The sequence below is a fragment of the Schistocerca gregaria genome, chromosome X (genome assembly GCF_023897955.1).
Source record: "Schistocerca gregaria isolate iqSchGreg1 chromosome X, iqSchGreg1.2, whole genome shotgun sequence".
Classification (NCBI taxonomy): domain Eukaryota; kingdom Metazoa; phylum Arthropoda; class Insecta; order Orthoptera; family Acrididae; genus Schistocerca; species Schistocerca gregaria.
In genome coordinates, this window is record NC_064931.1 from 635,210,070 (window position 1) to 635,224,953 (window position 14,884).

At 38.6% G+C, this 14,884-nt stretch overlaps 1 protein-coding gene across 1 annotated transcript in view; it reads left to right on the top strand.

Moving 5' to 3' along the window:
* LOC126299621 (protein DENND6B) overlaps positions 1-14,884 on the top strand; it is a 217,632-nt gene that overhangs the window by 162,370 nt on the left and 40,378 nt on the right. Inside the window, exon 5 of the mRNA XM_049991663.1 lies at positions 4,130-4,320. Within this exon, the coding sequence (XP_049847620.1) occupies positions 4,130-4,320 (191 nt within the window). The remainder of the gene's footprint in view (positions 1-4,129; positions 4,321-14,884) is intronic.

A 14,884-nucleotide genomic window follows, 5' to 3' on the forward strand; every position in this document is an offset into this window, starting at 1 on the left:
GTTTATGTTTGCTGTGAAGTTCCCTTTGCTTCCACAGCAGTTTTTTAACTCAGTTGTTGTACTACGGTGGCTCTTTTCCATCTCTTACGATCTTGCTTGGCACATACTCAACTAACGCATATTGTACGATGGTTTTGAACTTTGTCCACTGATCCTCAACACTATCTGTACTTGAGACAAAACTTTTGTGTTGAGCCATCAAGTACTCTGAAATCTGCTTTTTGTCACTTTTGCTAAACAGAAAAATCTTCCTACCTTTTTTAATATTTCTATTTACGGCTGAAATCATCGATGCAGTAACCGCTTTATGATCGCTGATTCCCTGTTCTGCATTAACTGATTCAAATAGTTCGGGTCTGTTTGTCACCAGAAGGCCTAATATGTTATCGCCACGAGTCAGTTCTCTGTTTAACTGCTCAAGGTAGTTTTCAGATAAAGCCCTTAAAAATATTTCAGTGGATTCTTTGTCCCTGCCACCCGTTATGAATGTTTGAGTCTCCCAGTCTATATCCGGCAAATTAAAATCTCCACCCAGAACTATAGCATGGTGGGGAAATCTACTCGAAATATTTTCCAAATTATTCTTCAGGTGCTGAGCCACAACAGCTGCTGAGCCTGGGGGCCTATAGAGACATCCAATTACCATGTCTGAGCCTGCTTTAACCGTGACCTTCACCCAAATCATTTCACAATTCGAATCTCTGTCAATTTCCTTCGATACTATTGCACTTCTTATCGCTATAAACACGCCTCCCCCTTTCACTGTCCAGCCTGTCTCTGCGGTATACATTCCAATCTGAGTTTAGGATTTCATTACTGTTTACATGTGGTTTCAGCCAACTTTCTGTCCCTAGTACTATATCGGCGTTGTGACCGTTTATTAATGAGAGCAGTTCTGGGACCTTTCTATAGACGCTCCTGCAGTTTACTATTAGCACATTAATATTGTTATTCCCTGTTGCATTTTGTCTGCTCCTGCCTTGCCGCGTCTCAGGAGGCGTCTTTTCGGGCCTAGGGAGGGAATTCTCTAACCTAAAAAAACCCCATGTGCACTCCACACGTACTCCGCTACCCTTGTAGCCGCTTCCGGCGTGTAGTGCACGCCTGACCTATTCAGGGGGACCCTACATTTCTCCACCCGATAGCGGAGGTCGAGAAATTTGCACCCTAGCTCTCCGCAGAATCGTCTGAGCCTCTGGTTTAAGCCTTCCACTCTGCTCCAAACCAGAGGACCGCGATCGGTTCTGGGAACGATACTACAAATAGTTAGCTCTGATTCCACCCCGCGAGAGAGGCTTTCCGTCTTCACCAACTCCGCCAACCGCCTGTACGAACTGAGGATGACCTCTGAACCCAGACGGCAGGAGTCATTGGTGCCGACATGAGCAACAATTTGCAGTCGGGTGCATCTAGTGCTCTCTATCGCCGCTGGTAGGGCCTCCTCCACATCTCGGATGAGACCCCCCCCCCCCCCCCCCCCCCCCGGCAAGCAGACAGAGTGATCACTGGCCTTCTTCCCCGACCTTTCCGCTATTTCCCTAAGGGGCTCCATCACCCGCCTAACGTTGGAGCTACCAATAACTAATAAACCCCTCCCCCCGTGTGCATGCTCGGACCTTGCTGAAGGAGCAGCCACATGTCCACTCACAGGCAGAGCGGGCGACGCCACACGGCCAGCCTCCACATTGACCCTCCGCCTCGTGCGCCGTGAACACCGCTGAACCCGCCACTCCCCTTGGGGAGAGGGTGGCCCAACCGCGCCCGCTACCCACGAAGATGTCTCGACAGCAGGGACAGTGGGTGAAGCATGTAACACCTGGGGTGTACCTTGCGACGCACCAGACTCCCCACTGCCGCTACACTCCGAGGCAGCAGCCTGAAGATGGCTGACCGTGGCCATCAATACGCTCAGCTGTTCGCGAAGAGTGGCGAGCTCCTCCTGCGTCCGTACACAGCAGTCACACATCCTATCCATCCTAAGGAATCAATTTACTGAAGAGACTTAATCAACTTTTAACTAGACTGCTAATTCACTAAAGGCGGCTGATTATTGACTAAACTGTGATTGCTAACCACTTCTTGTAGAAAACAATGAAAATAGCACTACCTGTCTCTGACCTGTATTCAAAACAAACACTAGCACTACTAGCACTATGACTGACTAAAGGGACTCTCTCTGACTGTATTCAAAACAAACACGAAATCTATGGAACACTATTAGTAGCACTCGAAAATTAAAGCTTCCTAAAAGCAAAAACACACGGAAGAAGAAGTAACAAGTAAGAAAAATATAGTTAATACTTAAATTAAGGTAGCTCGCTGCACAGCAGACGTGAAGCAGACGGCGGTTATTTACTGATGAACATCCTGAGAAACTGTGGTTTGTGGTATTTGTTAGAATTTGTTGTTAATTCTTGTTTTGCCAATTTTGTTAAATATTGTTATGTTAAACCGAGAAAAATGTATTTTGTAAATAGATATGTATGTGCAGCACAAATTGAAATATTTTGCAAACAGTAAACCATTTATGAGAGGCCTTTCGAAGAAAAAAAAAAAATGCTTGTATACACTACTGACAAGTTGTAATGATATTTATCAGTAACATGTGCTAGTGATTTCTTCTATTGATGTGTTACTTTTGCAAAGTAGCGAGAAATGGAAAATGAGCACTTCTGAAGTTCCCTTATTTACGTGGAGTAAGGGCTGTGAAGGCAATGAATGATTCAAACCACCATGCTATGGACTGAGTAGGAAACATGTCCCGAGTGTGAAAAATGTGACCCTCCAGAGACTCTATTTGACATCCTACTGGGTTAGTGAATATTGAAGATATGCCAGGATGACATACAAAAGCACAATTTGTGTAATTAATTGAACTTTAGTGATGACATATATGTGGGCTTATGGGAGACTGGATGTCCATCTTATTGCTATATTTCTGGTAGTGGCACCGTACACTTTCTTGCTTGAAGTGTTGTACAAGTAGTCATTGTTGATCAAATGTCAGCTAAAACACAAAGTAGCACCAATATAGCAATGAGAGGACCACTAGGAACTGCTTACCGAAAGTGGGGCTGAAAAGAAGAGTGCCACTCACCAGACTTTTTCTCACACTTGCTGCTGTGTAGCTCTCCTGTTATAGTGTACTTAAACACACACATGTGGGTTGGGAGGTGGTGGGGATGGATAATTCAAAACTGTGGTTAATGATAAGAGAAGACTCTGACTTGGCATCGGTGATGCTTATTTACTTGTGTGAAGTCAACCAGGAGAGTAGCTGCTGATAGGGAATATTAAATACACTGATGTGCAAAGCATCATGGTGTTGGGGTCTATGGCGTTATTACTGTCTATACATTTGGGGTGGAGGTCCATGGCTTCTACAGATTCGGTTTGACACACCACCTGATTAACAGCATCAGACCAGTTAAATTGGGTTCACTTCCAACCCAACATGAGTTCTTGGCTTGCCAACTGGGCATTTTCTGCAGCTGCTGTAGCAAATTATATTGACCTTGTCATTGTAAAAGAATGCTGTCACAGCTGGGCAAAGGCTAACTTTCGTCCACTTACAGTCACAAAATTGTCATATTCTGTACATGAAATAATGTGCAATACAAAATATGAACAATAGCGAGTCTGAAACATGCATCTGTAAAAGTTAATTTGTGCTTCATCAGGTAAACAGCTAGGCAGCTTTCCTTCACACATACATACATATATATCTATAAATTTTACTTTTACTTGTGTTGCTTTTGTTGTGAAACACTGTAAACCCAGATATGAAAGATTCTTTACATGTTTGCTGGGCTGAATTGTAGATAAAGGGGGATACACATCATACAAAAATTGTTTTCCCAGCCAATGTTTCCATAAGTGTATGACTATGTGATTACAACCATATACAGTGCATCATCTGCTTTTATGTGGGACCTCTGATTCATGATTTTAGATTTATTTCTTATTGGTGCAGTTGAGAAATAAAGCCCAGGGTAATAGTTTCTGAATATAAATTACATAGTGTTTGACATTCATTAAATTAATTATTGAATATTTTATAAATTATTGTTAGACACAATAAGTTCTTTACTTGCATTCTAATTGTTTTCACATTTTTGTCTGGTTATAGCATGATTGCACCACTGACATATTGTGGTGATTATCGACCATACTTCACTATCCATGACAGTGAGTTCAAAGAATATACTACTAAAGCTCATGCTCCTCCATATGTCATTCTTGGTGTGACAAATCCATTCTTTGCCAAAACACTGCAGCATTGGCCACACATAATTAGAATATGTGAGCCATCCAATACAGGTATGGTTTCTATATATGTATATTTCTCTAGCATGTGTGATGTTGAGTGTCTTGTCTCTAAACCTATCGTAGTGGCCAGTTGTGAGAATATGCTATTGGAATGAAAAAGGAGACAATTCTGACTTTGTAAATGAAATATATTTAGTGTCTGGTACTGAAGTAATAGTATTGCAACTGCATTTATTTTAATGTTGCACAAACACAATATCACAATTCCAACCAACCAACTTTACTCTGTTTCCACATGCAGGGAGATTCTAAGACACTGAATTAAGTAGTACTTTGTACTAAAATATTTAACCAAGATGAACAGTAACACACAGTCTAACATCGAGCATACATCTATCACATAAACATCAGTCTGTTGAAGGCCACACTGTGCTGCCTTATATATGATTGTGTACCACATGGGGCAGCGCTTTCTGTGCCAATGTGCACTGGCAGCTTTAGGCCGACCATGTAGGCATGTGCTATTTAATTGTGCATGCTCACAGTATGCAGCTACAACAGCATTAAAAGTGAAATTTGATTGAGAAATGTGTCAAAATTTCAAGGAGATACAAAGATACACATTTCAACAGATTGCCTTCATCAGATGGACAGATGGCTATTTATCACTATCAGCTATCACTTTGTTTTATATTCTGGATATATCAGTCTCCTGTCTACAATTTTTTTTTCTGCTCTAATTATTTCTTTTGTGTTAATGTTCCCAAACTTTTCTCTGTAAGCAATATTTATTTTTGCTGGATATTTATTGTCTATTTTATTTTTACCTTGTTGTGAAAATGTCTTATAATCTCATCCTTTTTGCCCTTCCCTCCTTGAAAATGGTACCCTATGCCATATATTGAATGAATTTTCAGCTTTTATCCAAGAGGAACTTTTATGATCATTCATTGTATTCTGGAATGAAAAATTTATTTTTAATGTATCAAATCAGGTTAATGGGGGATTTGTTGTAATATGTTTCCCTTTTCACCTGTTGATGCATAATATTAATCTCAGTTAATAACATACACAAGGGGACCCAACATTGGCAAACTCTTCTATATGGATTTGTGCTGAATTCTTAACTTCATTGTGGAAGTCCCATTGAAAGAACATATGTTTAGGGAAATATGACCACTTAAAATCATTTTTGACCCCTTTGCCATTTTATCAAAGTATAGTGCACATCTCATGTACCTCAAAGACTCGTTGCATGCACACCCAAGTGTCTACATGTACTACCTCCCTGCCCCCTGCTCTCCCACCCACACATACACATTTCCTCATTCTTTTCCCCATTTCTTTTGGTTTCATAGTTGCATTATTCTTTCTATTGTTCTGTTGTTGAATTATATTCCTCTTGTAATCCATCTGTACTTTTCAATCTGTTCTTACTATCATCTTTGATCTAAAGTTTCCAGTGCTTACCAATGAACTATGTCTATGACCCCCTACTCCTTTACTCTCTCTGATACATTCTCCTTCACCTTTGTCCCTATTCATTCTTTCAACAGGTGGCTCCTCTTCAACATAAAATCTGAGTGAGAAAGGTTGCAAAAACGGGATGAGAGGGAGGAGAGGGGAGAGGGAGAGGGAGAAGTTAATTTAGCCCTCTTTCTTCCATGAAGAACAACCTGTAGTTCTGAAACCTTCAATTATGATTTTTTATTTTAAGTGTTTTTAATGACAGTAATAGTTTTGAAAGGTAGTTTGAGTAGTGAAAAAAAAAGTCTGTTCATTTAGTACAGGAGAATGTACAGGAGGACAATTATTGAACTATATGAAACAAAATGTGAACTAGTTACAAACTACAGTGTGCACACACTTTCTTCAATATGTAAATGTCATTACAGATATTCAGATTTAGGTTATGATATGTTCGGTATGCCTGCCATCATTGGCAATGATGTTGTACAGTCAAATAGTGAAATTCTGCATGACCCGCTGAAGTGTTGGAATATTAATGCTGTCGATGACGTCCCAAATGACTGTTTTCAGCTCAGCAATGGTTTTCAGGTTATTGCTGTACACCTTGTCTTTAATATAGCCCTACAATAAGGAGTCCCATGTGTTCAGATCCGGAGAATTTGGTGGCCAATTGAAGCACATGCCAGGGGCATCTGGGTACCCCGGAGCCAGAATACGGTCCCCAAAGTGCTCCTCCAGGACATCAAATGCTCTCCTGCTTTAAGGGGGTCAAGCTCCTTATTGCATGAACCAAATCTTGTTAAAATCAGGGTCACTTTGGATAATTCTTTAACACGTTGATGAGAGTCCTCAAGAAAGTACTGTATCACAGAATGGTGAGACATTCTGAAAAGTTTGACATCATCAGTGAACAATGTACTGGGATCTCGTAGTTAAAAAAATGAAGCCAGTTGGGTTTTCTCATAGAGCATTCCACTATGGTGTCAGAGAGGCAGTGGCAAACTTGTAACGTTACTAGTCTGTTACTTGACCTGATAAGTCTCATGGATGTCCATCTTCACCAACCTTCTTCTGCTAACTAATAGGTTCTTTCAAAGTAAGTAATGATTTAATACCACAACACAGTCAAGTTCTCTTATTTCATGCATTGCATTTATAGCTTTAAACCTAAGATGATCAGCTTTTATTTAGTAATTTTAACAATTAATATGTAACAAATCTGCACTTCTGGGTGGTTTAAAAGAATTTTCCAAGTGAATGCATAGATAACTGAGTTAGGAACTTTACATCGTAATAGTTAGATGCAGACTGACCAATTACACAGTGACTGTACAGTCTGACTAGCAGACGTGAATTCATCAGAATTGCTTCATGGAAATGTAGATTGTGAACTTTGTAGCTACTGGCCCTGAACCGACTCAGGCTTTTGTGCATGATGTCTATTTTTAAATATGAATATTACAGAAAATTACAAATTGGTGATATACTAAGTTGTTATATTTTAGACATCAATATAAAATCCAGGAAAATTAGAAGGGATAAAAATACAATATGAAGTGAAGCAAGTGAAGCTGTATAGTTAAAAATGGAAAAATTATTGCTACTATTTTATGGGAGAGCAATTTAATGTGCAAAGGATTCCCAAATTTCACCAACAAGTTGTGTGAAAGTGAAATATTATAATCTGGATAATTTAAAAACGTATAGGTCATTTGACTGAAAGTACACATTTTTAGAGACAGAAAAATCAGGGCTGCAAAACTATGTCACTGGATTTTGGGAAGAATTACACTTTAAGATTCAAACATTCTGGAACATGAAAATTTTAAACATTAAGAACTCTGGAAATATCATGGTTTTGAGAAAATCAAATGTTTGTTGAAAAGTGGAGAATGAGGAACTTTTAAGTGACCCATGGCAAAGTTGAAATGAACAGTTTTTAGCAGTATGGAATTTTGAAATGTACATGGTCTACATGTATCGTCAATTATGACCATTTCTGTAAATAAAATGTTTCCATAGGAACTAAATGTGCCTCAGCAGTCTGAATAATAAAGTTTTGTGAAATACAGCATTAGTAAGAAATTACTTATTTCATGTAATTAGCATATAAACACTACTAACAAAAATATATCGGAAAAGGAAACTAAGCAATAAAATTGGAATCAGGATTGGTATAAGAGCAAGTAGAATGCTCCTACCTTGTTCTGTTACAAACTGGTGAATCCTACCTCCAAGAAAGGAAGCAGAAGGTGGTTTTGGGTGAGAGGAGCAAAGCAGGTGAGGGAGTAGAGTCTGACTGACATACTGTACTCCAAGAATTTCCTTAAACACCTGTCCTTGGCTTGCTGCTATTTCTCATATATGTAAATGATTTACCTTTCTCGTAAAAAAAAAAAAAAAAGAAGAAGAAGAAGAAGAAGAAGTTCACTAAGTTGCTGACAATACTAGCATTGCAGTAAATAACAAGAGTCCACTGATCTGGAGGCTGATCCCAAAAAATTACTTTGAGGACTCCTGATGTGATATGAAGCAAACTCACTGTTAGTAAACCTCAGCAAAACTGATAATATACAGTTCAGCTTCAACTAAAAATTCCCATTGGAGTTACTTATTGTACATAGCTATCAGAAAATACAAAGGGTATAGTGCACCAAATTCTTAATCCTCCACATAGTTCAATGTTGTTCATGACTAGATTAATCAGTTTCTCATTCATTACCTGTATGTAAATTTGTGAAAACTAGAATCATTAGTACAAACATACATGATTAGCAGATAGTTTGTGCAATGTCATGCACAATTACATTAAATGTAGATAGAAAATGTGAAACAGCATAAGGAAATTAAGAAGTGAGTAAAGCAGAGGCTGTTAATGTTTCATTGTTACTGAAAAGGTTTGGGGAAAAGAAAAAGCAACACAACACACAGTTGTACAGGATGGCAATGCTTAAGGTAGCCACTCTGCTTCTAAACGTGTCACACTTCAACAGCGAGTATTTTAATGTTTTCGTAGAGACCATAGGATGTAGTAATTTCTGTGTCAGAAACAAGGATTCTGCAGTTGTAAATGGGCAGAAATGATATAGTGGCCATCATTGGTAAGTTTGAGACCATTTATGTATGTTAGGATTGTTCACAGAGAGACTGCATCATGAGAAAATAGCTTAAAAAATTTGATTTCAAAAGTAGTGTCCCATCGTATGTTAATATTTACATTAAACAACTCGCTGACATATATAGTTGTGCAAATATAAATACTGGGGAGCCCATCTTCATTCTCGAAAAACTGTATACTGGAGAAAATGCCACTGGATTATATTAGTACAGTTCTTTCAATCCTGCTCCTAATTTCAACTCTCTGAAAACTTCTGTTTTCATTGGTGGTTTCAGCAGCCACAGCACTGCTTGGGGATACACTGAAGGCAATGTAAATGGAGGGGCCATTCTAGAATGGATAGGACATTGTGAGCTGTCACTTCTCATTGACAACAAACTACCCCCCCTCCCCATCTTTCAGTTGTGGCACATGGCATTGTGGTTACAAACCTGGCCTTATTTTTGTTATAGTGAAAACCTGTCATAACAAAGCATCAAATCAGTATGCCTACCAATTTAATAATCACTATGTTAGATGTGCAGAAAAAACTATTCAACCTAGTCTGGAACATGTGAAGAGTTTGCAAACACGGTAAGGTTCTGCATCCACAAAGCTATTCCTAGAGGCTGCAGATATATATACATACTGGGACTTGCTCCAGAAACATCCACTGCATTGAACAAATATAAAGACCATTTCAAAATGAACACATTTAGTACTGAAACTATCAGAATCAATCAATGTGTCATTTCCTTTATTTCCGAGTCAAAATGCACGCAGTTAATGGAGGCGGTAGACTTAGGTAAAAATAGACATAAGGCTATTGAAATGCCAAAGTAATGATCCTTCTAAGAGCAAAATCCACAGGAACATATCTGTGAACCAAATAGCAAATTAGTTCACTGAAAGTGCCAAACCAATCAAAACTTCTGAAAAAGAGAGAAAAAAAATAGAAATATTTAATGAACATATCAGTAGCATTCTGCATGATCCTTTCATAATGAATGATCTTAATAGAGCATTTAAGGGTATGTGGAATGCCCTGTGCTTATAATGTTATACTGAGCCAAAAATTGCGAACATTTATTATGACTACACTCTTGAATTCTACAGAATGTGGGCATATGGTCTGCTTTTCTACTGGATTAATCACTTTGGAAAAAGAAAGTTTAGTTTTTGTGATATTATATTTACCTAATTTTTGTTAAAAAATTATATATTTTAACAAGTATTTTAGAATACAAATCTCTTAATACAAAATAATTTCACAAATCTTTTAATTCAAATGTAATAGAAGGCCTTAAGGAACAACTCATGAAAATTTCATCTTTCTGCTATAAATAGACTATGAGAAAATATCCCTTATATACCAAAAAACTAAAGTTATAGGTAAGGATCTTCAAAGTGCATGCTTCAATGTATCTCTGCTCCATAGCTAGTATCATCAGAATTGTCCAACAGCTTCCTGTTCATGGCTCTCCTAAGTTGTCTAGCCATCTTTGAATATATATTTACTGTATTATCTGAAGACTTGAGGTGTTCCTTGTCTAAACAAAGTATAGCTGCTGCAGTTCATAATCCCATGCAAAAACTTTGCACTTTGTTATATTGCCCTGACTGAATTGTGAAACAGCATCATAAATGTTAAAGCGAAGAATGTTTATATCCACAAACAGCATTTTAGGTTGTCTGTTCCATTTCATATGGTTCACTAACTCTTTGGATTTTGAGTCCAGCCATGAAGACAAATCTTTAGTTGACTAATATCTGCAAGGTCTCAGAATTTTGGTTTTATGTTGTTCATTACGGCAAGTGGCAAATGGTGATGGTGACTGTATTGTTGTTCAGTTGCCGTGCCTCTTTTGTGCTTGCACCAGCTACCTTCACCTTTTAGACATAGCCCATTTGAGGATTCTCATTGCATGGAGCTGTGTGAAAAAAGGTGCCCAGACTTCTCTTCTGATCAATTCTGCATCTGCTGTATTCTACCTAATTGCTAAATCCTGGCACCTCTGAATGCAGTCCATAGCAGCATTTGTCAGTCTGTTTTTCCTATTAAGTTTTTCCATCTGTCACTTCCTTGCCTTTCATGCTAGCCTAGAGGTTTTAAAGTCTTGAGTCCATCCTTTTCTGAATGCAACCAGCACATTCTAGTCTGCAAATTTTCACATTGTTTCCATAAGACCTTAATTCCTCAAGTTTTTGAATGCCTTTGAGTCACCATCTCCAAGGTAATTTATGTACGTAACATTGTACTATTTTACTGAATGCTGATAAATACTTATCATTCCAGCAACTTCCATACTACCATCTGAACCACAATAACTTGCTGTACACGCTTCTTAATGTTTATTTTTAATGCTTGGAAAGTATTGGCAAATTAACTACATTGCTAGTGTCCACATTTGCAGCTGTTACAACACCATTTAGATATGTGTGTCCTCTCCTCTGCCAGTTCCCATCAAAAGCTATGGACAGATGCCTGTTATTATTATTTTCAACAGCAGCTTCCTCAACAGCATTTTTCATATTTTCCTGTGATACCTCTTCAATAGCAGAGTCTATTGCAATGAAGTATTTGTCAAAATTTAAGTGTGGAGTAGGGAGGTACATCACACCACATAACATGGCACCTCCAGCCCTGCCCTTACCTATAGACTGTAATCCAGAAACCAGTATAATGTTTATATCCTATAGGTTATCAGCATCTGCAGTAACATGCAAGGAATTGAAAAATATAATATCAACTCTAATTAACAAACAAATCCTATATATGTGAATGTTTTTAGTGAAACACCACATTCTCCACATTGTTTGCATCACACATTGTTCTCCAAACCACCTGATAATAGACACACTAATTCTCTCATATTTTATAGTCCCAGCATTTAGTTTCTTGTATTGTTCTTGAATTATAGCTAGTTCTCTCTTTGAAGCACTTTCAGGTTTAGTGGCATCAATATCACACAATGTATCACTACCAGTGCAGTAGTTAGACACTTCTGGGACATCAAATACTGATGTAGACAATGCACAAGATAAATTTTGAATACCCATTACTTACTTACATTGATGTACATGCTTTCTGGGCCTTTGCATATTGAAGGGAAGAAAATACTCACAGAGGAAACAATAAAAATGGTGCAAAATCGATGGTCAACTCTCTTGCAGTGTAGCAAAAAGAAAAAATAACTGTATTGTGCTCAATTATATCTCTGGCAAGACAAGCTGTGTCAGGCCTGTTTAGAGTCTCTCAAACTAGGTGAAAACCATCATGTGCTACAATTTTCAAACAATGATTTCAAATACTTCTATGTATTTCATATCAATATATTATACACAGTTTTTAAAAGGAAACTGTAAATGTTTCAAAAATGCATTTTCTCAAAAATTGATTATCTGATAAAAAAAAAATTCACTCCTTCTACCCATAATAAATGCAAAAATGGCAAAGCATCAGGCCTATATGAAGTCTGCATTGGACAACTCATAAGATTTGGTCCCATTAGCCAACAATGGCTCTTAGATTTACTAACCAACTGCATAAGGAACTGTTGAATAAAATATTCTCGGACTTCTTGCCGTGTTAAATCTTGGTAAAACCTCGACCTTTCGACGATATTCACCACCGTCGTCATCGTCAGGAAACTGACTGGCTAAACAGCAGCTGTGGTGGACCTTATGTAGCCCCAGGACGGCTTGTGATTGGACGGCTCCTGATTTGACGGCGAATACGTCACTGTGTCGCAGATGTTGTCGACGCCTGCACTGGTGACGCCGTCGCTCCCGGAATATCGAAGACCCGCGGCGAATCTCTCTGACGCTTGTCCATATTGAGCGCTCGCTTCCATGCACCACTAAGATTGTAACCATTGTCACAATTAAAATTGTTATCGCACATTCTAATTTCTATGGCCTCTTTAATTACCGAGTCCCAGTATGTGGAGACCTGAGACAGAACTTTTGTTTCACCGAACAAAATTTTATGTTTCCTAGTGAAGCTATGCTCTGCAATTGCCGATTTTTCCAGCTCCCTATTTTTAATGTGACGTTGATGTTCTGTACAGCGATCGGAAATGGTCTGGACTGACTGACCGATGTAACTACTTCCACATTCACAAGGAATTTTGTAAATCCTGAGACCGAGGCAGTCCTTCACAGGATGCAACATCCCCTTGATTTTCCTTGGAGGTAGAAAGATTGGTCTTAAACCTCGTCTACGAAGGATCCTGCCTATTTTACTGGAAATAGAACCGAAGAAAGGAAGAAATACGATAGGTTGTTTATCATGTGAATAATCATTATTTTCACATTTCTTTCTCTTGCAGAACGCTGACTTTACATCCCGTGAACCATAGCTGTTCCTACGAAACACGTATTTAAGGTGATTAATTTCAGAATTTTCAATGGTCTTTGTCAGACACAGTTCTTGCTCTATATATCAATGTAGTTAGAGCGGCTTTCTTCTGAGCTGGATGATGGAAACTCTTTGCGTCGAGATATAGATCTGTGTGTGTTGGTTTGCGGTGCACAGAGTGGCCAAGCCGCCCATCTGCTTTTCTTTGCACCAGTACATCTAGAAATGGCAGTTTTCCCTCTCTCTCTATCTCGGCAGTGAACTGAATATTCGGGTGCACACTATTCATATGTTCCAGAAAATTCTCGAGGGCTCCTGCGCCATGCAGCCAAACCAAAAACGTATCATCCGCATAACGATAAAAAATAGATGGACGGAGTGGAGCCGAATTTAGTGCATGTTCCTCAAATTGTTCCATGAAATAGTTAGCTAATACAGGGGATAACGGAGAACCCATGGCCATTCCATCTCTCATTTCATAAAATTTCAAGCCATACAGAAAGTAGGTGGTCGTCATGACATGTCGAAACAACTGTACAGTTTCCGGAGGAAAGTGTTCTGTCAGAAATTGCAATGTGTCCTCAATAGGAACCTTGGTAAAAAGCGAGACCACATCTAGGCTAACTAAAATATCATTTGGACCAACTCAATAAACATTTGAGAGTTTTTGATGTGGTGTTCACAATGGTCAACTATGGGAGTCATTAAATTAGCCAAGAATTTCGCTAGCCTGTATGTAGAAGATCCAATGGCACTAATGATGGGTCTTAAAGGGACATTATCTTTATGGATCTTAGGTAATTCTCATATTGCATAAGGAACTGTAAAATTCAAAAACTTTGGGGAAAGGTCATAGTCATTGTAGTTTTGAAGCCTGGTAAAGATGCGAATGATACAGAGAACTACAGACTGATCTCCTTGTTTTCTCATCTACACAAAGTTCTTGAGTGAATGATATTAGACAGACTGCCCAAAATAATAGAACTAGTACTTATAGGAGAACAAGCACACTTCTAACCTTTGAAATGACAGCACCATGTGACACAGTCAACCACCGGCTACTACTAAAGAAGCTGTATGAAATAACAAAGGATTACAAACTATCTCAGGTATTAGAATGCCTGCTGCTGAACTGAAGATTTTTTGTTGAATTTCAAGGCCATAGAAGTAGGCGGAAGAGCCAGAAAAATGGCCTCCCACAAGGATCGTAGCTCCCATCTTATTTAACATCTACACCAATGACCAACCCTGCACAGAAGGAACAAGGAGTTTTATCTATGCAGATGATGGTGCAATAACAGTATGACAGACAAGTATCAAACATGTTGAAAGGAAGCTGTCTCAATCTCTAAAAGACCTCAGTAGTTACTACCAAGACGACAAACCAAAAATCCAATCCATCAGAAACACTATATTTGCCTTCCACATAACAAACAAACAAGCAAGAAAAAAAATTGCTGGTGACCTAGGAAGACACTAAATTAGAACACAGTGCTACACCCAAATATTTCTGGAGTCATGCTTGATTGAACACTAACTTACAGAACCCATTGCTTGAACACCAAAAGGAAGCTATCAGCAAGAAATGACATCCTCCAGAAAATAGCTGGTACAACTGGGGGGGACACAGCCTGTTGTTAAGAGAACATAAAACTTAGCCTTCTGTACTTATAACAAAGGACACAGCC